General features: G+C 41.9%; 1 protein-coding gene and 1 long non-coding RNA gene across 8 annotated transcripts in view; one reads left to right on the plus strand and one right to left on the minus strand.

Moving 5' to 3' along the window:
• Window positions 1–20,375, plus strand: part of LOC119024756 (PDZ domain-containing RING finger protein 4-like) — a 129,244-nt gene extending 108,869 nt beyond the window's left edge. For 2 of the 5 annotated variants that reach the window (XM_037107830.1, XM_037107831.1), the window contains exons 3-9: window positions 177–430; window positions 3,653–3,755; window positions 10,843–10,941; window positions 13,244–13,306; window positions 14,968–15,069; window positions 15,913–16,041; window positions 16,965–20,375. In XM_037107830.1, the coding sequence (XP_036963725.1) occupies window positions 177–430; window positions 3,653–3,755; window positions 10,843–10,941; window positions 13,244–13,306; window positions 14,968–15,069; window positions 15,913–16,041; window positions 16,965–18,419 (2,205 nt within the window). In that variant the 3' untranslated portion in view covers window positions 18,420–20,375. Of the gene's footprint in view, window positions 1–176; window positions 431–3,652; window positions 3,756–10,289; window positions 10,743–10,842; window positions 10,942–11,139; window positions 11,258–13,243; window positions 13,307–14,967; window positions 15,070–15,912; window positions 16,042–16,964 lie in introns of those variants that run through there. The other 3 variants (XM_037107832.1, XM_037107833.1, XM_037107834.1) reach the window with 3 other exon arrangements.
• Window positions 11,265–20,440, minus strand: part of LOC119024757 — a 31,082-nt gene continuing 21,906 nt past the window's right edge. The window contains exons 2-3 of one of the 3 annotated variants that reach the window (XR_005076592.1): window positions 15,862–15,975; window positions 11,265–11,884 (exon numbers count right to left, since the gene is read on the minus strand). This is a non-coding gene — a long non-coding RNA (uncharacterized LOC119024757). Of the gene's footprint in view, window positions 11,885–15,861; window positions 16,014–20,440 lie in introns of all 3 variants that reach the window. The other 2 variants (XR_005076593.1, XR_005076591.1) reach the window with 2 other exon arrangements.

The raw sequence follows: 20,440 nt of genomic DNA on the forward strand, positions 1-20,440 counted from the left end.
TGCAAAGAGACTTGGGTGCAGCAGCGAGGTCTGTCTCCACAACGGCTCTGCTTTGTAAAATGTTTCTATAGCAACAAAGAAGAGCCACATTGAATAAAGCAGACCAAGTTTTGATATTTGAAACAACAACAAACAACCCTTTGCGCAAATACTTACATTTCCCCTGTCCTTCTCAGGTGAATGGGAAAGAGTTGTCCAAGTCCAGCCATGAGGAGACTGTGGAGGCCTTTCGCGCTGCCAAGGACCCCGTCGTGGTGCAGGTCATCCGGCGGACCCCCAGCGGCCGCCCCCATGGCCCCCCTCAGGAAATCCATGTGGTGGACGTGTGCACTCAGACTGACATCACCTTTGAACACATCATGGCGCTGGCAAAGCTCCGGCCTTCGACCCCTCCTGTGCCTGACGTCTGTCCCTTCCTGCTCTCCGACAGGTATGTGCAGCAGGAAATGTATGTAGTTATTGTACATCTCTGTAAATTATGACTGTGAGCTATGCTTGATAGTCAAAACAGGGATTATAATTTGAAGGAACCCAATGATTTGATCCAGTTTCATATATTTGTATTTCATTTGATATGCAATTACAGAGGATTTTGATCCAGTGCCACAAAGACTTTGTTGTTGTGTCCTTGTTTTGACTTTGGCTGAGACTGATGGAAATTAGGAAGGAGGCAAAAAGAAAGTAGTGAGAAATGTCACTGAGCTATGAAGCAGAAATATCAGCGTCTGCAGGATTAGCATTACAAGTATGGAAGGCGTCTGTAAAATATAAATTAATTGTCTAACTGGCTGCTCACTCGATTCTGACGGATATAGATTTGTGTGATAAATGAGCCTCTCAGTGTCCTTCACGTCGTCTTTATACCAATAGAACAAACCCACTTTTTAAAAGATAAAGGAGAAAGAGAAATAAAGGACGGGGCTAAGTGGTCTTCATTAACCATTAATACAGAATACATGTGCGAGGTGTGCACGGAATGTCAGTGTGTTGTTTGGTATAAAGCATCAATTTCAGTGTATCACTAAGGAGGTTGAGTTTGAAAACACTGAGAGTAAATATCAGGAGCAAAAGATGTAGCCATGTATGACGGCCGCGAATGCACGACCATCTGGATCTGTCACTGAAATTGTTATTCCTACGTCTCTTCGACACAGCACAGACAGTCCCATGGGGGATAATTGTGGTTGAGTGGCAGGAGGCACTTACAAATAAATCAGCGCTCATAGTGCAGTTCATTAACAGTCCTACATAATTTTTGATGCTGAATTATCTTTCACATTCCCCCGTCTGAAAAGAAGCATAACACAGCCGCTCAAATCAACAGCACAGCCCCAAAAATCAAAAATGCATTATTTTCCTTCTTACCTGTAGGGCTATTTGTGATTGTTTTGGTGTGAGCCGGCAAGTTTCAAAGATATCCGCCATAGAGATGTCTGCCTCCTTTCAAATAAAATGGAGCTAGATGGCACTCAGCCTTTGGTGCTCAAAGTGCCAAAAGCAGTGTCTTATTCCACAAACAACCACCGCTTACTTAAGATTATCCACCGAACTTGCTGTGAGCAGTTTCATGCATGAGATATTTTCTTTCTGCCCAACTATACCTGCCTGCCAACTTTCTCATGAAGAAGGAAGCATGCGTTCAATAATGGATGACAGGCTGGCTTACTAAGCTAGCCTGTGTTACATCTCAGCCAAGAGGACACTGTATAAGTTAACATCCCCGCTGGGGGCAGGAGCCTCTCTGACAAGGGTAAATGCACACTTCCCTCTGCACTGTGATTATGGTTCGCAGGTGTAGCGCAGTTGAAACTGAAAAATCTCTACATGAAAGTGCTCACAGCAAGGTGTGTTGAGTATTTTGAGTCATGACGTCTTGAAATACACTTTGCTCTTGTGTTTTCAAATGTATGAGTGCCATCTAGTTCCATTATATGCAAGACATGGCAGACATTTTTTAAGGCTGATATCCCCAAAACTCTGCCGCTGACATCCAAACAATCTAGATGGATGAACAGCACTACAGGTAAGTGGAAACATTTCTTTGACTTACGACTGAATTGTCCTTTTTGTTTGGCTCATGCAAAAACTTCAGATGAGATGAAAAAGACATCCTCAAAACAACACATGTTGTGTTACACTCGGTGTGAGTGTGCTCACATCTCGACTGTTAATACAATCCCTCAAAGACATGTTTTTATTGTCTTATGTGAGAGGAACGCATAAAATATGTACCAAATAAGATCTGGAGAGTTTTAAGTATCAACAAGAGGTTTTCTTGGTAGACAACAAAAGAAACAGGCTTCGTTATTTCCTCTGCTGGTATTTTAGTTTACATTCCGTTCATCTCGGAGGAGAGGTAAACTGTCTACAATAAAGGTTTAGCACAAAGACATATCTGGGTTTCACCTCTTGGGAGTGAAACAATGAGACGATAATGATGCAGGAGCTTCCTAGCATAGAACGGGGAAGTCGGGGTGGAGTCGGTGAACTCTGCATGTTTGTCGCCGGAGATAATTACTTCCAACAATCATAAACAACTTTGAGGATCTGCTGCTTAGACATTCAGGTACGGAAGTTTAGTCGACTCCTCCATCTGTGCCGCTCAATATTAAAAACATCATAAAAAAAAAAATGTGTGTGATTGTCGGTGTCGCACGCTAGGTGTAAAGTACTATACATAACCTGATCGAAATCATTGCCATATGTATATATCTCGCACATTATCACCACAGAATCCCCCACGGGGCCTTCCTGCCATAATTGGGGCTGCTTGGCATATCCATTTTGACTCATGGACGGTTTACAAGGTGATTAAAGCAAATGGGCTAATAAAAAACTAGGCAACACAGTGCAACGTGTGCTTGCGGGCTACTTACAGCCGCAGGCCAAGCCCAAATGTAATCAATGTGTCCCATAAAACCCGTGTTTTCTTCCCTTCGTCTGAGTTCAGGCGCAAAATCCAATATACAGCAGATTTTATGGATACAACAAATGTTTGTCACTCTTGTTTTTGAGGCTGGATTGTATATTTGTAATTGTGTTCTTTGCACCCACAAGCCATATGTTGTCGTGTGTGATACTATATGGCATCAGAGTATAAAGCATCCTGACATTTACCAGTCTGGTTTTTACGGCTGGAAGATTGTTTGGAGACAGTTTCACAGTGCTGGTTTATCTGAGAGTCACGTGGCCCCTGAGGCGTCACTCAACATGTTCAACAGTGTCTTTCTGAAGTTTTTTTTTTGTCCTCCCTGAATTATCTTGTGTGGCACCGAAGCTGCTCATCTCGTTAGGCCCTCACAATGGGGTTTTGTTCTGTGACTGAGGGAAACATAATAGAATTACACCGTACAATGTGGGGGGTTTTGTCTGTCAAGAGCAGGAAGCAAATTATGTGGATATGCTGTTATTAACAAGTGGCTATACTTTTTATCACACACACACTCCAGCTGCAGTGAAAGCCCTTGACAAATCCTTTATTCTTCAGATTCCAGGAAAGACAAAGGCGAGGAAATCCTGTCACTTAGAGGTGTTGAACGCGTTTGATAGAAACTGAAGCGAAGGATCTCGCTCACGCCCAACTTCTCTTGCCTCTTTCTGTTTCTCTGCCCCCCTGTCTGTCTTTCTTTTCTCCATCCATCTTCCCTGACAGCTGTCACTCTCTTCACACAATGGACCAGGATTACTACGAAGGGATGGACTACCTCTCCCCTGCTCCGGCTGATGGAGAGAGGGCAGAGGAGTTTGAGTATGAGGTAAGACATGCGCTTTTGTAAGCTAATGTATGCTTGTGCGGTATGTTTGTATGTACTTCGCAGATGAGTCACATCTTTAATGTTTGTGAGTTAAAAGTAAATTCTGGTATTTCAAAACCTCTGCCCTACATTTACACATTTTGGGTTTGATTTAAAATACAACAGTTCATCATTGCAATATATTTTGATACTTGATACTCGGCAGCAGTGTAATCCTTTGGGACAGTTCTTGTGTTTGCTGCTGTCTGAGGTTGTTACTCCATAGAATATTGGTGTCAGACACTTATAAGCATGCAACAACTACAGAAACTCTCCACGAAGCATTTCATTAAAGCAAGGTCCATTTTTGTAACCGGGGCTTTGATGGTCAGAGTTGTACCATTCTGCAGATATGCATACAAAATGTGTAAAAATATGGCCCAGGTTTAAAATACTGGCATTCACCTCGAAGTAAGTATGAACAGTTAGCTGAGAGAAACCTACGAGCACTAATTAACATGATCTGTGTAGTTTGTTTCGACCCAATACAAAACAGAAATTAGCGAAACATAAAGTAGTTTCATGGGGAGTTGCGTGCTGATGGGTCAGATGCAATAACTTCCTGGAGTGTTTAGTCGTTGCCACAAGGTTGCTAGAAAAACAGCAGGAACCCATAACCCATCGTTTTAATTACATACCTGTTCATGTAGGGATCAAACAGACAAGATACAGTGTGGTAATTAGTGAGTTGTAGACGTGCTGTTAGGCGCCACTTTACTCATCCAGCAGTTATCGGTAAGCTAAGCTAATCGACTCCTGGCGCCAGCCTCATTTTTAACACACAGATATTAAGGGTGATATTAATCTTCTCATCTGATTCTTGGCACAAAAAAAGATGCTGAACTATTCCTGTAATCACCAAATTGTGTGAATGCACTCCTGCTCTGTAGGGGCTTTAAGATATCTGTTTATGTTACGTTTTTAGGTTGAAAATCAGCCAATATATTTTATCAGATTTTTTTTTTTTTTTTTTTAAGCTTTCAGTTATCGATGTGGACACTGGCCCTAAAACTGCAGCATCAGCAGGTCTTTACTGCTAACAAAGAAGTTAAGTGCTTCAAAGTGCTGAAAGTGCTGAGATGTCAGCACTGAACTGCACCCAAACAAACACAACACACATCTGACCCCACCAACACATGGGCACACATTCCCTCAACACTCCATATTTAATGATGCTTAGCAATTGGCGGAAGAACGTAAACACTAATTGACTTTACAGGCAGATCCCAGAGGCACAGCAGTGACAGATGATCAGCCACATTGCAGAAAAACCCCCTGCTTTAATTGGCAGTGATGACATGCCTCCACGTTTTTTGCTTTTTTTTTTTCTTTCTTTTTTACTTCTTCTCGTGAAGGCGTAAAGAGAAAGTTGAAAAATCTCTGAATTGTGACGGTCTTACCTGAGAAATTGTTTTCACAAGTCTGGAAGAAAAAATGCTAGCAAGCTGGTTGACTCGGCGCTTGATCAAACCCAATTAAAGCGAGGTGTGTGTGGCAGGCGCTGGTATAAGTAAAAAAAAACAACAAAAAAAAACAGGAAACACATTTCATTGCTTCTGCATCTTTGCTGGAGTGTAAGTAACATGAGCGGTTGTGTCAGAGATGTTTTTAAAGCCGTTGATCTCTGACACTTACAGATATACATACAGATGCAAGGATTCAAGTGTGACTGGAAGAGATAGAGACAGACTTTCTCTCCACTCTCTCGCTTTCATCCAATATTCTTTATTTCCGAGTCACTGAGGTGTGAGCGTATCGCCAGCGAGGGCTCCTGACTGGTCTGATGTATGATGATTGCTCACCCCTCCCTCCTTCTTATTTGTCTCATTTCAGTTGTACTGAATGCTTCCACCCACTGAGCTTGAGCTGCTTCTTCACCTCCTAAAGAGATCTGTGCACCCGCGTGGATTGCAGAGGCCCCAGTGTCAAATCGGAACAAATATAATATATTAAAGCCTCTCTTTATGCCTCATTGCTATTAACAAATCCTGTTATACTGTGTATGCTTTGTAGCCGTCGTCGTTTTTTTATTTCATGCTCGAGGAGTTCGATACGGTGCTAATGCAGCCCCACTTACTGTATGTCAACCGAAAACGCTGTGAGGGGGGATGCAGACGAAAGCTGAAAAGCCACTTTCCGAGTCAACCTGATCCCTCGCTCCCTGCTTGAGGAGAGGAAAGAGAGTGGAAGAAAGACATTTCTTTAAATTACCTTTGTTAGACGAAAAAGCACGGCGGGGGAGAGCAGTTAGCCATCACACCACAGGGGAACCATCTAAATCTAATGCACCTTTCTAATACAGCAGGACATTAATGTTTCTGTTAGGGTAATCAACACGTGAGAGTCCCGGAGTATAGTCGCTGATGAGGTTAGAGAGATGGCAGATGCAACACAAGTACACATCCATAGAACACTGTACACTTTTTTGAAGTGTTAACAGGATTTTTCCTTGTAAACACCTGGAGTTATAATGTTAATAACTCCACCTTTGAACCTATACCATCCATATTGTCTTTACATGCACTTAAAACTGTGCTAATCAATATTTCACATTAAAAATAAATCAAATGACATGTCATGTGAAAGGAATTTCATGTGTATGGGGCATTTCAGTCTTTCAGCGCATTGTTTTGGTTTCACATCTTTTACATCAGGCCTGCAGTAAAACCAAGAAGGCTTTATGCCAAAATACTCCAACTGTTTATAATTATCCGAGGCGGGATTTTAGAACTTATCCGAACTATTTTCCAGTCATGAAACGTATGTGAGCTATGCCACTCATTTTACAAAGTAGTGTGGCCTTGCTAAATGACATTGCATTGGAGAAAAAGTTGAGCCAGGTTCAACTTATTTTGCGAGAAGACCGTCTGTTTTGTTCTTGTTAGAGTCCAATGCGTTGGCATGCTCCCTGTCTCACCAGAATGCCCCGTCACAGCAGGCGGCTGATTTCAATTAAAAAAAAAATGTAATAAACACACTGAAGCCACCTGTCGAGCCTCAAACAGCAGGCAGACAAAGTAAGCAACTATTCTGGTCAGCAGCGGAGCAATTAGTAGATATTTTAGCATGTACGGTTCGTTGCGCTGTCCCACAAATGAAAAAAAAAGAAGAATGTAGGTGTATGCAACCAGGCAGCTGATGGTTTTCTGTAGCAAAATTATGTAAATAAGGGGGGCCTCAGTAATCGGAATCAAAGATCAGAGAAACCCAGTTAATGAATATATATTTCTGTGGTAGATTATTTTATTTTTTGTATTTTGTTATCTGTACAATTAACATAAATTGGTCACGAAAGACTGCAGTCAGCGAGCTGAATGAAAGAAGCATCACATTTGCATTCAAAGTAATTAAATGCCTGTCAGAGTCTTACTAAATGACAGCAGACCCTGAAATAAAGACTAGTAGCTTCTACATATTTTTGAAGGTGGATTTACAAACAGTAACTGGTACCTTTAATTCTACTGTATATGTCCTCAAAAGGAAGTGACAGTTGGATTTCATTATGTTCTCCGGTGCATCTCCCCTCTCAGTTTATTTACTAACTCACAAAACCTTGCAGTCGGACTTATAAATAAGTTCTGCTTCACTTGACAAGTGAGCAAAGAAGGAGGATGTGAATGAAAATATACAGTAGGTTGTAGCTCAATTGTTCATCCAGTTGGAAAAGGCGAGGAAGAAATTCTCTGCCAGCCTTCTGGTTAAAACTGAAAACATCATGGGCTCACAGGAGCCTACACTGTCCTGTCCTCTCTGATGACTGGCTTTTTTTGGAATAATGAAACACACAGGCCATGCCTTATAGCTAGAATTTCACACAGAAACATCATACATTTCCTAGGACCCCTTGATGTGCATGTGGCCACAACACCACGTTAGTAACCATTCCTTTGATTAGTTTCGGCAAGTTCTGAAGAAGCGAAGTGCTCTTATTCAGAGATGGTTCCTTCCTCTCTCCCTGCCAGTGGTAGCCATCCATGCATTTGTGACTGCTTTTCAATTACTGGTAATCAAAGGCGCGATTATTATGACAGCATCCAATGTGCTTTGATGGTGGGCGGCAATCTTCCCCCTAATCACGCCATTGCAGTCATTAATTTACTGTCAGCCCCTCTTTCCCCCGTGCCACGCAGCAATCTCCTGCCTGAGAGGCAGAGAGCTCGCCTGGGAAAAAAAAAAAAAAAAAGGTAAAAAAAAAAAAATATATCAAAAGGGAAGAGAGTAGACCAAGATTGGTGAAGGTGTGTTTGATGGATCAGGAGACAACATCCTTTTACTGAGGCATCTGAGTGTGAGTGGGTGTTTTTCCTGTATAATATTGTCTTAAAACAACAAAGCAAAAAAGAACATCTGGTGAAAGAAAGAGAGAGAAAAAAAAAGGGGGTCACATTGTTCAACACGCATACAGGTTTGGTTTTTCATCCAACATGCAGTAATTGTAGCAATCTATTTTCTCTGATCATTTAGCCACAGGTCTCTTGCACTATATCTCGCCATTAATTAGTCAGAGGTAACTTTAGGCATGTTTTCGCAGAGCCAGATAGGCATGATGTAGTACCTGCTCACACCTCGGCAATGCCTCGGTCGCAGCAATTAATTTGTGTGGTTTATTTTTAGGCAGATGTCTCCCAGACATTGCTGGTGATTTCAATATTTCACCCAGATATCCCACAACTTCTCACACCGTATTAGCATGCGAGGTGTGCGCCGTGTCTGTAGCTCCCATTACCTCCATGAGTGCTTCGTTGCGTCAGGAGATGTGCCGCTTTAACAGTATCTCTGGCGACAATAAGGGCGGTAGCTCATTAGTAACATTTTTAATACAGCTAATGGCGGATTTTTGCAGCGCACTTTTGCTCAGATATTCAGAACCAAAGTCATTTTCCCTCTCTTCCGTTATATCCTCACGCATCAGCCCGGGATTTGAGGTTGTCATCACTTCTGAGACAGTCAATTAAAGATCTGAGCTCCCCATCAGGTGGAGGCTGTCGAGAAAGATAAAACGACGAAGCTCAGGCGATGTGGTTTTTCATCGGCTCCCTTTTCTCTGTGTCTGAGCAAACGTGTGTGAGCTGCTGAGTACACTCGTGTGTGTGCATGCGTGTGTAAGCATTGAGATTGTACACAGAAGCAGAAATGACTTTTTTTTGTGTGTGTGTGAGAGTGTGAAGCCCAGCAGCAGCAAATCCCAGGTCCAAAAACACTTCAATGATCTGTCAATGTGTGACGAAATCAGAGGTAGAGAAGTGTTGGAAGAAATGAGTGGCAGGGGAGAAGGGGAAAATGGGGATTGAGCCTAAGGATGTGTTAGTGCGTGTGTGTGTGTGTGTGTGTGTGTGTGTGTGTGTGTGTGTGTGAGGAGGTGGGGGGTCATAAACAGCTTCGGAGGGGTAGCCAGAGGCACCAGGTGGCGGCTTTCTGGCAATAGTATTGCCCTTTCCACCTCATCACATCCCACCATGGTCAGACCTCGACCCCCCCCACCACTCATCCCCTTTGCAAAGCCCTGCCATATCTGACACGTGTAACCAGCCAACCCTCACTTGTCACAGAGGAAATGAATCTCTCCGTTTCTTTGAGAGACCCCTCTGAGCCCCACAAGACCCCTCACCGACCACCACCTCATTTCTCTCTGCTCCCTCCATCGTAGTCTCTCCTCAACCACCACCGTCGCTCCTGCTGTTCAGAGGAGGTGCATTTCTGCTCTGATGAAGACTTTCGGAGGAGAGGCCATTTCACACTTGATTCCCTCCAACACCCTTGATATGTTTCGGCATTTGAAAATGTGGCGCAGGCTTGTGCTGTTTGGTGTTTGGCTGCAGAAAGTGGGTTATGAACACAAACTGTCTGCAAAGCTTGGGAGGACGGTTAGTCAAATCTCACTTCCTGTGGGTTCGTATTTATGAACTTAAATGTAGAATTCATGTTGACGCCAGGGTACTTTGCTCTGTTCCAAGATGCTCGTGGGAATTCTGAAAACCCCTGATTTGTAAGTCAATAGTTTGTTGATCTCTCCCCAAGGGAAGATGGGGAATGCTGCGGTGCTGCCGTAAATATGTATATTTGGCAGCATTAGCATAATTAAAGTTTATTTATAGTTTAATTCTGTATAACTTGGAAACGGCTTGAAAGAAAAACACTTGAGGTCCTCTGACATTTATCAAAGCCCCGCCGATCAAACTCTGCGAGCCGAGAATGTCTTTCATGATCAAACACTCTGAGACTCAAAAAACCTCAGACGAGACTGCAGACTCAACAAGCATCTCAAAACCAAGTAGGGTTTTCATGCTGAAACTTTAAGAACATTGTTATTTGATCTTCAGTGAGGCAGGAACTTAGTGTTTGAGTAGCCATTGTTATGCATCGAGATTTTAGTTTCATTCTAGAAGGCTAGAATTTATTTTCGAGTTTCAGATCCCTTTCTGTGTCTTTATAAAAGGTTAAAGAGCTTCTCTGCGCAAGCACACATCTCATCAAAAGAAAGTAATAGAAAGTAGCTGTTTAATGGAATTGTAATACATTTCTTTTATAAACACTTCAAGGATTTCTCTTTCACGTTGGTTTGAAGTGATCTGAACAATGTATCCATCATTAATTCACTGACAAATGGACAGACTCCATCTCTTGAGGAAGATTGTGTGATATAATCCAAACTTTGTGCTGAAACTGTTCCAAACTCTAAATAAGCAGTCAAGTCCTCTGCATCCTCAAATGTTCAAGTTGCCTTTGCTCTAGGGATAGTCCAGTCCATATGTGGTTGGTTGAAACGTAATCATTTTGCTGGTCCCCTCACTGTTCCTCTGAACCACAATGTCACATCATGGTGGCACTATGGTGAAGTGTTCCCATGACTATTGGATGGATTACCAAGAACAGTACTGTCCCCTGAGATGACATGTGAAGCTATTGTTATCCCCATCTGCTAAACATCAGCATATGAGCATTGCCATTGTAAGCATGAAGATAGGAATTTAGCAAAACTGTGGACATGCAGGACAGACTTGTGGTCTTGTTTGTACATGTATTGTATTTTTCCCTTTCATCTACACAGGAGGTGGAGTTGTTTCGACTCAACAGCCAGGAGAAGTTGGGGCTGACTCTGTGCTACAGAACAGATGAAGAGGAGGACGTGGCCATCTATGTCAGTGAGGTGAGCAGATGACTTCACGGTGATAGACTGGCATTCAAGGGGCTGACTGCTTCATACAACACCATCCAACTGAGTTCACCATGAGAAACTTTTCATACTTAAGTTTTTTATTTTTAGAACTTTCTAAACACAGAATGGTATCTCTTTGATCTTTCCCCACTCTGCTTTGCTCCTGGAGATATTGTAAAAAAAAAAAAAAAGCATGCAACATATATGTATCCACCTCCTGCAAGCTTTTTCTTTTTTGCGAACCGCCACAGTTAGGACTGCTTTCTGTTTGAAAAAGGAAAATATTAATACTCTTGGGGCGTACAATGTAGGCATATTGTACAGATTCCTTTTATTTCAGTTCTTTGAAGTCTTGCATTTACATATTATACACTGTTATAGAAACAGAGTATCATCATGGCTGGATTAGTGTGCTGCAGTGAAATGCCTAAACAACTGAAAGTGCTAGAAGACTAAATCAATTGTGACATTTAATATTCATCTTCCAATTTATGATTTTTTTTTAGTATTCATGTGAGCAAGGCAGGTTTCTCTTTTGGGTATACTTATTATGAAATTGAACTCTTTTATTACACAGAAATGACATAATTTGACAGCTTGGCAGTGTTCTAACCATGTGATTACACTCTCAGCTACAAACGTGATATGACTGCCAAGACAAAAAAAAAAGCCAAAAATGCACTCAGGTCTTGTCGGAGTTGTTCGCACAGTCCTTTCGGTAAAGCTGACATACAAACAAGTAAGCTGTGAGATACATGTAAGCATTTTCTCACACTTGTTGGAAGCATAGAAAATACTGCTCTCCCTTCTGCTCAACTTTCTCTCCGATTCACTTGAAGTTGACTCGGACCCTGCAAGGTGTTCGCTTTGAGAGCAGAGTGGAATATAAATCACTGTGGTCTGTGGCTCCTGGCAGCATCTTTAAGTGTTAGTTCTGCAAAAAAAAAAAAAAAAAAAGTAGGGCTCAGAGGTGTGTGCTGCATTTAGATTAGGTGGCTGAATGTCACTGTATACAGGATGTGTTTGAGGAGGTGTTTCATGCTCTGATCTTGCATAAGCAGTGAGAACACATCAACGCGCCGTTAAGAACAAATGCAAGGTCGTTTTCAAACAAGCCAAATTCCCCAACTTGATAAATGGCCACATTTATTTTTACTCTGAGTTGTTTAAGTGTATGTCCCTTCGCTTCCTTTGTGTCTCACAGTACAATTGTTAAATAATTCATCAGAACAAAGAGCAGAGAGAGAACATTTCCTTGGTCCACTGGCCCATCTATTTTGTGCACCTGTTTCATTCTACTTGGGGGCACAGGGGGGCTGGAGTCTAGCCAAGCATGCGTAGGGCAAAAAGGCAACCATCCTGGACAGGTCGCCAGTCTGTTTAAGCACCAGCAAACACACTCATTCACACTTAAGGGTAATTTAGAGTTTTCAGTCCACCATCGAGCTCCTTGTTTCCTACCTGCTGGGTCCATTTTCTTCCCACCATTCAAACACAGTGAGAAACACAAACAAACGTACTACACAAGGCTTAGTCTTTTATTTTACAAAATTTCGGTTGCACTTAAGTTTTTTTTTTAAAGGAATCTATATTTCAGTTCTCAGTTGTAGATTACTCAGGGTTTGGGTGCTTTCCCCATAACTGCAGAAAGATTACCTTCAATTTGCCCTGTTCCCTCTTGTCCTACCCCCCATTCCTGTCTGGTGACCTCACTCCCAGTTTAATGAGTGTTCCTCTGTGTGGGAGTGGACTATCATGAAGATGGAGTGCCACAGCAACTCACCATCTCCAGAGATCCCACCTGATAGGAAAGAGTGAAATGAATGGCCCCAGACACCGATTGATTGGCTGATGAAAGAGTGTCCTGCCCCCTTGTTCACTGACATTAGTTACAGAAGGGCAGGTGCATCATGTATTGTGGTTGAGTTACAGGCTATAAATGCTATATGCAGAGGGTTGTGCTATATCAACCTGCCAGAATATAACAACTGAGGCGGGTGCAATTTAGGACTAAAATGATAAAGGTGATAACTCAATTTGTTTTGGCTTTTACTCTGGGATAAAATGGCTTTGAAAACTGTCCAAGCAGTCGCAAGAGAGCCATTTGGCATCTAAGGTCCTCCCATGGCAGCCAACCTCCTATGTGTTACTCACATTGTTAATAATGGTCTAGACATTGAGCTGAAAGATGTCTATTTAATGAGTTAAAACACTTTCAAGCACTCCATGATTCTCTTGAAAAACAAACTGAAAGTGTTTTAGAGGCATTATTTTGTTCTCTCTGCCTTTATAGATCAGTCCAAACAGCATCGCTGCCCTAGATGGACGCATCCGAGAGGGGGATCGCATTTTACAGGTACAGAAAGACACTCACTCACACTGGCCCACTATACACAAGTTCTCATTAGATTCAACATTAAAAAAAAACACTTTTATTTTGTCACACTCAACCACTGTTTCCCAGCACGAAGGCCCATTCATTTTTAATGGCAGCACATTAAAGGGGGAACTCGCCCCCGCTGTGACTGTTAGAGGGGGAGAAATGCCCCCCTGGCTGTTTTAGTTACCGACTCAGCACCAACAGGGGTTTTTAAGACTTCTGGATCAGGATGGCGCTGTGCTGCAGCTCACTGCCTCCAGTGGGATAGCTGAGTGGCTATGACTTTTATTAGCCCCTAGCTTCATCTTCAGGCCTGAGATTCAGAGAGATTCTGCTACCGGCAATGAGAGGTAGTTGTTAGGGCTGAGGGCCGGATAGTGTTGCCTCTGTGGGTAACATAGGTAATTATTGTTTTAGTCTAGGAGAGTCAGAGCCTCTACACAAGCAGCAGAGCAACATTAGCTCTAATTTAAGCTTTTTAGCGACCAGATGAGTGCAAGTCCAATAGTCACTTTCCTTTTAGCGCTTTTTCAGTCTCCACCAATCCTTGGTAGTCTTAGCAGGCTCTGAGCTTGCTAGGTGTTTTTTTTTTTACATTACATTGATGATGTGAAAAATACTTATTGGTGCAGCTTAAAGGTTGCAACAATTAATTTAATAGTTGTCAACTATTAAATTAACCCCCAACTCTTGAATAGTTTAATCAGTTTCAGTAGTTTATTCCTCTATGACTGTAATCTAAATATATTTATGTTGTGGACAAAACAACAGAAACAATTTTCACCGTTGGCTGACATTTAAAAGACCACCAACTCATCAATTTAAGGTTAAACATAGTATACAGTGATAGTTTACTTGTGTACTACAGATGGGTAATGCTAATGGTATTCTAGCACTGACAGTAACAGCATGAATGGCAGATGAAGGGAAGGTCTATCAATAGGAGGCACACAGTAGCATTCTTTGCATGACATGTCTGTTAATAGGTACAGTAGTGCATTATGAGAAAGGAAACAAGATGGAAGCCAAGGAATAAGTAAATAGTCTGGGAAGCAATCGTTAAATGTGAGGGGCGGATGCATAAGCACTGTTGGTCTAATTTTCTACCGGTGTCTACCATGTGTTGTGTGAGTGATTTAAGCCAAGAGAGGAGTGTGTGTGTGTGTGTGTGTGTGTGTGTGTGTGTGTGTGTGTTTGTGAGGTAGACCAGTACTCTGGCACTATTATCCACCAGTGACAGGGCCATTACTCTGCCTGCAAAAAGATGGACGCCCCCTGTCAGTGGCCAGTTAATTGTACGGCTAGATGTATGTACGCTGCCGGATACTTTGGTGAACACAACAGCTCTGTCGGCCTGCAGCTACTGTCCCATTCATAATCCCTGCTGGCTCCTGCTTCATATTAGGGAGCAAGACAGAGAGAGTTTACAATTTCCTCCAAAAAAAATTAAAAAATCATTGTACTTTTATTGTGGTACTTTGTTTTTCTTAAGGGCTTTCATATTGAGAGGAACAAACTGGCCTGAGGTGTGTGAATGTGTTTGGCTCTGTTCCAATATTTGCATTTGTGTACACGTTTGCTTGCTTGCATCTGACTTAATAGTGAGTATGGTAATCATGTTTGTATGTCATCTTCAGATTAATGGCCAGGATGTACAAGACCGAGAGGAAGCGATGGCGGCGCTCTCAAATGACGAGTGCAGGAACATCGTGCTGCTGGTTGCCAGACCTGAGATGCAGGTCAGACATGAGCCCACACTCGCACTGACATACTGCATATTTTGGCCACTGAATGAAACACCTACTGTGGGTTTAAGCATGCTGCTCACAAATTACAGCCCTGAAGGTTTTTCATTTACATTATACTTGCTCAGAGTAAACCTTAGCAGTCTGGGGTTGCCAACTCCAGCCCCCCCACCCCCCTTCCGCTGCCACAACCACTCCTCTTGGAAGCCACCACTGAGACACCTCATCATGTTTTATTTTTATGTAGCGCCACTGTAATTGACTTCCAACGGTAAGCCATAAAAGCTAATGGCATGCTAATGTGGAGTGAGTTCAGGCCCAAGGCCGATGGCGAATAAGCGAAAGGACTCTGCCGCAGTGCAGATGAGCCAGGAGCAATAGAAGATTCTTTGTAATTAAATGTGTCTCTCAGTAGTAAATCTGAAGTCTTCAGATATGGATCCCATTTGGTTCACATAAAGCAGACAAACAGATGATGGATGGCATGGAGAAAAATGGGTCAAAGGTGACCGTCTTATGTCCATTAAACAGTATTGGCTTGATTTTTAAATTAGAACGCATGTTTTAAAGATGAGGGGTGGTTGCAGTATTTTGCTGGTCAAGTATAAGGGAACTGACTATCAGTCAAACACCATATCACAGTGATGCTTGCAGTTTCTTATTTTAAAACCATGCTGGTTTTTCCCCCCAGAAAATCCTATTTGGGCACCCATTTGGAACACCCAACTATTTGTTTTTGAGAGACTGTGTCGCCACAAGCTTTCGGCCTTGACAAATAACACTCACCCTTTATTTTTTCTCTCTCTCCATATGCTTCTCTCCTTCATTCACCCTTAGCTGGAGGAGGCCTGGCTGGATGATGAGCATAGTGAGTTCCTGGAGCAGCTGAAGATGGAAATGCTGGAGGAGCAGCAGAGGGAGGAGATGGAATTGGCTGCCTTACAGGAGGAGCAGGAGTATGAACAGGTCAGACAGCAGCAAAACATATGCTCTGTGTAACTGGGTTAGTGAGTCAATGAGAAAGCTTTGTTATCAGGATTTAAGAAAGTCTGGAAAGCCTGAAAAGCCTGAAAACTAGTTTGGCAAAAAGTAAGAGATTTAAGTCAACCTTCCCCCTCAATGACAGATGGTTGTAATCAGTTTGTTCTGAACATCACACCATCAGTCAGACCGATAATTGCCTTGACTGTATTATTCACAGTCAATATTAACCAGATCTAGTCAGTGTCAGAGACTGAATCAAACTCTTTATTGACTTTCTTAGCAAAACATTAAGCTTTGCGCTTTGAAATATGACCATAACATAATTATTATGAATATTTATGGAGGGGGACTGTTGAAACATTTTCAATTCCAAACATTAGTTATCATAATTTAAAATTCTGTTTTGTTGGGAGGATAGCACGCAACAAAAAAAACAACAACATAGAAATGGAACTTCAAAGACATGGCAGAGAGGAAACGGTCCCTGAAGTAACAGAGCTGTATAACAGAGTAACACACAACAGCATTTGTAATCCTTGAGGAGAAAGCAGAATCAAACTCTTACATACTGTAGTTCTGGCAACTTTTTATTGTTTTCTGTCCTCACTTCATAAAAAAGAAAACACCAGAGTACCTTCCAAAGTTCATTACTGTATTAATTAAATATGACTAGTTACTTAAAAATAAATAAAGATTTGTAACTAGAATGGCCATCAGTAGAGCACATACATCCCTATCCTGCAATGTTAATGACATTGAGAAAAAAAATCCTGGATATGGCCCTTTATCCTGATCTGAACTGAAATTTGTGTCATTAATAAATATAATAATAAAAATTAACTCTTATATGGGTCATTTAAAGAAAGTAGTGTATCACAATGTCTCATCATCTTATTAAATTTCAGAGAGAAGAAGATGACAAGCCCACCTGCTCCACACTCCCTCATCATAAAGATAATGTGCTCAGTATAAGAGAAAGAATGGAGAGCTCCGAGCATAATGTCCTGGCACACATCCAGAGACGTCTGTCCCAGTGCCTGAGAGACAATCGGGACACACACCGTAGCACCGGCTCTACACGGCTGGAGGACAAAGATGATGAGGACGATGATGAGATGGAAGGTGATCGTTTCCAGCAGCTCTTGGAGCTGAAGTGTCAGATACGTAACAGCGGGGAGTACGACCTGTTCTACAGTCGCCGCAGCACCATCGAGTGCAGCATGGGGGAGCAGGGCGGTATGCAGCATGAGCTACGTATGCTCAACGAGGAGCTGCGCAGTATCGAGCTCGAATGTCAGAACATCATGCAGGCCCATAACCTTCGTAAGGGCCAGCAGTCCCCCTCCACAGGCCACTCTGCGCCCTCAACCAAAGACCAAAGCCTCCATCGGAGTGAGCCCACAAAGGGTAAGCTGGCTGACATGAATGAGAGGCTGGAGAAGTCGGACAAGGACAGCTCCAGTGCCTATAACACGGCTGAGAGTTCACGGAGCACCCCTCTGCAAATGGACCGCTCCCCGGAGCACTCACTTCAGAGAATGGTTAGTCTCACCAACCAGAGAAACCTTTGTAGCAGCCTTGCCAGTGGATCTTCTCTTAGCCCCAGTCCGATCCCAACATGTCGTGCTCTAGTGCCAGGTAAAAGCAGTAGCCCTGAGATGAAGCAGACACCTCAAGCTGAGGACGAGAGCGACATGAAATTAAAATCGTGTGCTTCCCAAAATCCTTACTTCTCTCCGTCCCACAGTTCCCAGCATAGGCAGGTCAACATCCCCGCTCATGCCCGCCACTACCAGAGCTACATGCAGCTGATCCAGCAGCGCTCAGCTGTGGAGTATGCTCAGAGCCAGCTTAGCCTCCTCAGTGTCTGCAAAGAGCCTCAGAGGCCCATTAATGAGCCCAAGATGGAGTGGAAGGTCAAGATCCGCAGCGACGGCACACGCTACATCACAAAAAGGCCTGTGAGAGACAAGATCCTGAGGGAGCGAGCCCTAAAGATTAAAGAAGAGCGTAGTGGGGGAATGACTACGGATGATGATGCAATGAGTGAAATGAAGATGGGGAGGTACTGGAGTAAAGAGGAGAGAAAGCAGCACCTGGTCAGAGCGAAGGAACAGAGAAAAAGACGAGAATTCATGCAGCGTAGTCGACTGGAAAGCTTGAAAGAGAACCCTCAGAGCAGCAGCGAGGGTCGCAAGGAAGTCAGCATCATAGAGCTCAGCCACAAGAAGATGATGAAGAAACGCAACAAGAAGATCCTGGACAACTGGATGACCATCCAGGAGTTGATGACTCATGGTACTAAGGCCCCTGAGGGAGCCAAGGTGCACAACGCCTTCCTATCAGTCACTACTGTATAAAAAAACACACATTCTACCCCATGTGGTATAATATAATTGCCTCGTTCAATGTGGCGTTTTTATGAGGACAATAGGAATATTTTTCACAGTTTGTAACCCAAAAAGCATTTTGTAAAGAATTTATCAGTGGTGTCATTTTCTTCATGATTTTCTGTATTTTTTTTCTTTACATCTGTCTGCGGGAAAAACATTTTTTCTATGGAATAATTATTTTATTACTTCACTCTGAACATGTTTATCTTTTCAATTCTATTTTCATATTTATGTTCTACCATATAACTCAAAATACTTGTACGAGCATCTTCAGAAAAGTTAAGTACTTTCTTTTGTGTATTATGTACACTAGCCAATTGCAACACGCAACGAATCAGTGGGTCTCCCGCCTTTCACAAACCTTTTTTAATGCTTCTGTTAAACAGATCTATGTATCTTTTCAAGCTGACAAAAAAACCCTTTAATGTTGTCGAGAGGTAGTTCAAATTATGTTCACACTATCGGTGCATAGATTTGGAATAGAGTTCCAATTAATCATAAATTCTACTAATCAATCTTTCAGGCATCATACAATTATGATAGATAAGGTCCACATTTCTAAAAGAGACAGGCATATCACACATTCCAATCAAAGTACTGTATAACTTGCTGAGAATAAGAGATCAAGTGAGGGCAAAATGTCTTGAATTCCAGATTTACTGAATTTGAAATAAATCCAGTGACCTGAAAGCCCCTTCAAACTCATTGTTTTGTCTCAAAATGCCATAGCTTTTGACAGTTTTAGATTCCTGCACTTCGTAAATTGTCAATATGAGCAAACATTTCTGGTCAACAAATAGCTTTTGCTAATATGATTTTTATCATCAGCAATTTTATAAAAGCATCTTTTAAAAGTTCAATACCTCATGTTACAGTTTAACTCTTCATATGTTGTTTCTGTAATTTGTGAACTTGAGCCACTTTCCTTACAAAGCTCCAAACAAGAAGCTGCTACACTGACACGTCAATTGAAAAAGGAAAAAAAAAAAAAAAACATAAAAAACACTTTGTGGACACAGGGACTATATACTATATATTGTACTTTTAAAACTGAGGTTTTTTGGTGTAAGGGAACACAAACATCCCGAGAGTCCAAAATGTTCTGACTCTCTGCCAGTGCTGCAGCTTTGTTTGTATCGTTTGCAGCTTTGGGTAAAAAATATTTTGTATTCAGTTTTATTTTTGCTTAATATTTTCATTTTTTTCTACATATTCAAACAACAGATGGACCTGCTCATAGCTTTTACATACCAGTATTTTTACATCATTTTTACTCACCACATACACCTTTACTCAGCATAGCCTTAACAACAAAAAAAACGAATCAATGACACGTTTGTGTGTCAAACGGATTTCATACACAAACTGTTTCTGGATATCTGTGCAACAGAGAGGTATTGTTCAGCCTTATTCATACATTGTATAATTTGAGTTACTGTATAGACGTTACTGGATTATGTTTGCGGTTACAGTAAACTTGTGTTAGGATGATTGCCACTGAGCAGGACTCAGAACACAGCATATTAGATCATTGAAAACTAATCTGGTGAAATGAATGGGTTGCTGTTTATCAACAGACTTTATAGTTCAGCTACATGTACAGTATACTCATTCCAAATGCCTCATTTTTAACTGAAATATTGTAAATTTGAAATTTTAAACCAATCCCTGTATTTGTTTGGAGTCAATGTCAATGGTCTAATTTCGAGTAATGCGTAGATGGCACATTTGTAGCCAGGTAAAAATGTGTGATAATGGTGATCTTTGCAAAAGAAATGATAATAAATTATTGTTTTTTGGTATAACATCGCACTGGATCATGTTTTTTTTTTTCTTGTGGACTGTGGAAGAACCAAAATCTGCTACTACTTAAAGTTGGAACCAGGTGCTTGAACTGTGTAGTAATCATTTTATTGGACTGCAAACACTGCATGAGTCCATTAAGAGTTCAGTATTTGTTCAACCTATAGAGAAATTGCATTTCTTTT

This window comes from Acanthopagrus latus, chromosome 8 (genome assembly GCF_904848185.1).
Source record: "Acanthopagrus latus isolate v.2019 chromosome 8, fAcaLat1.1, whole genome shotgun sequence".
Taxonomy (NCBI): Eukaryota; Metazoa; Chordata; class Actinopteri; order Spariformes; family Sparidae; genus Acanthopagrus; species Acanthopagrus latus.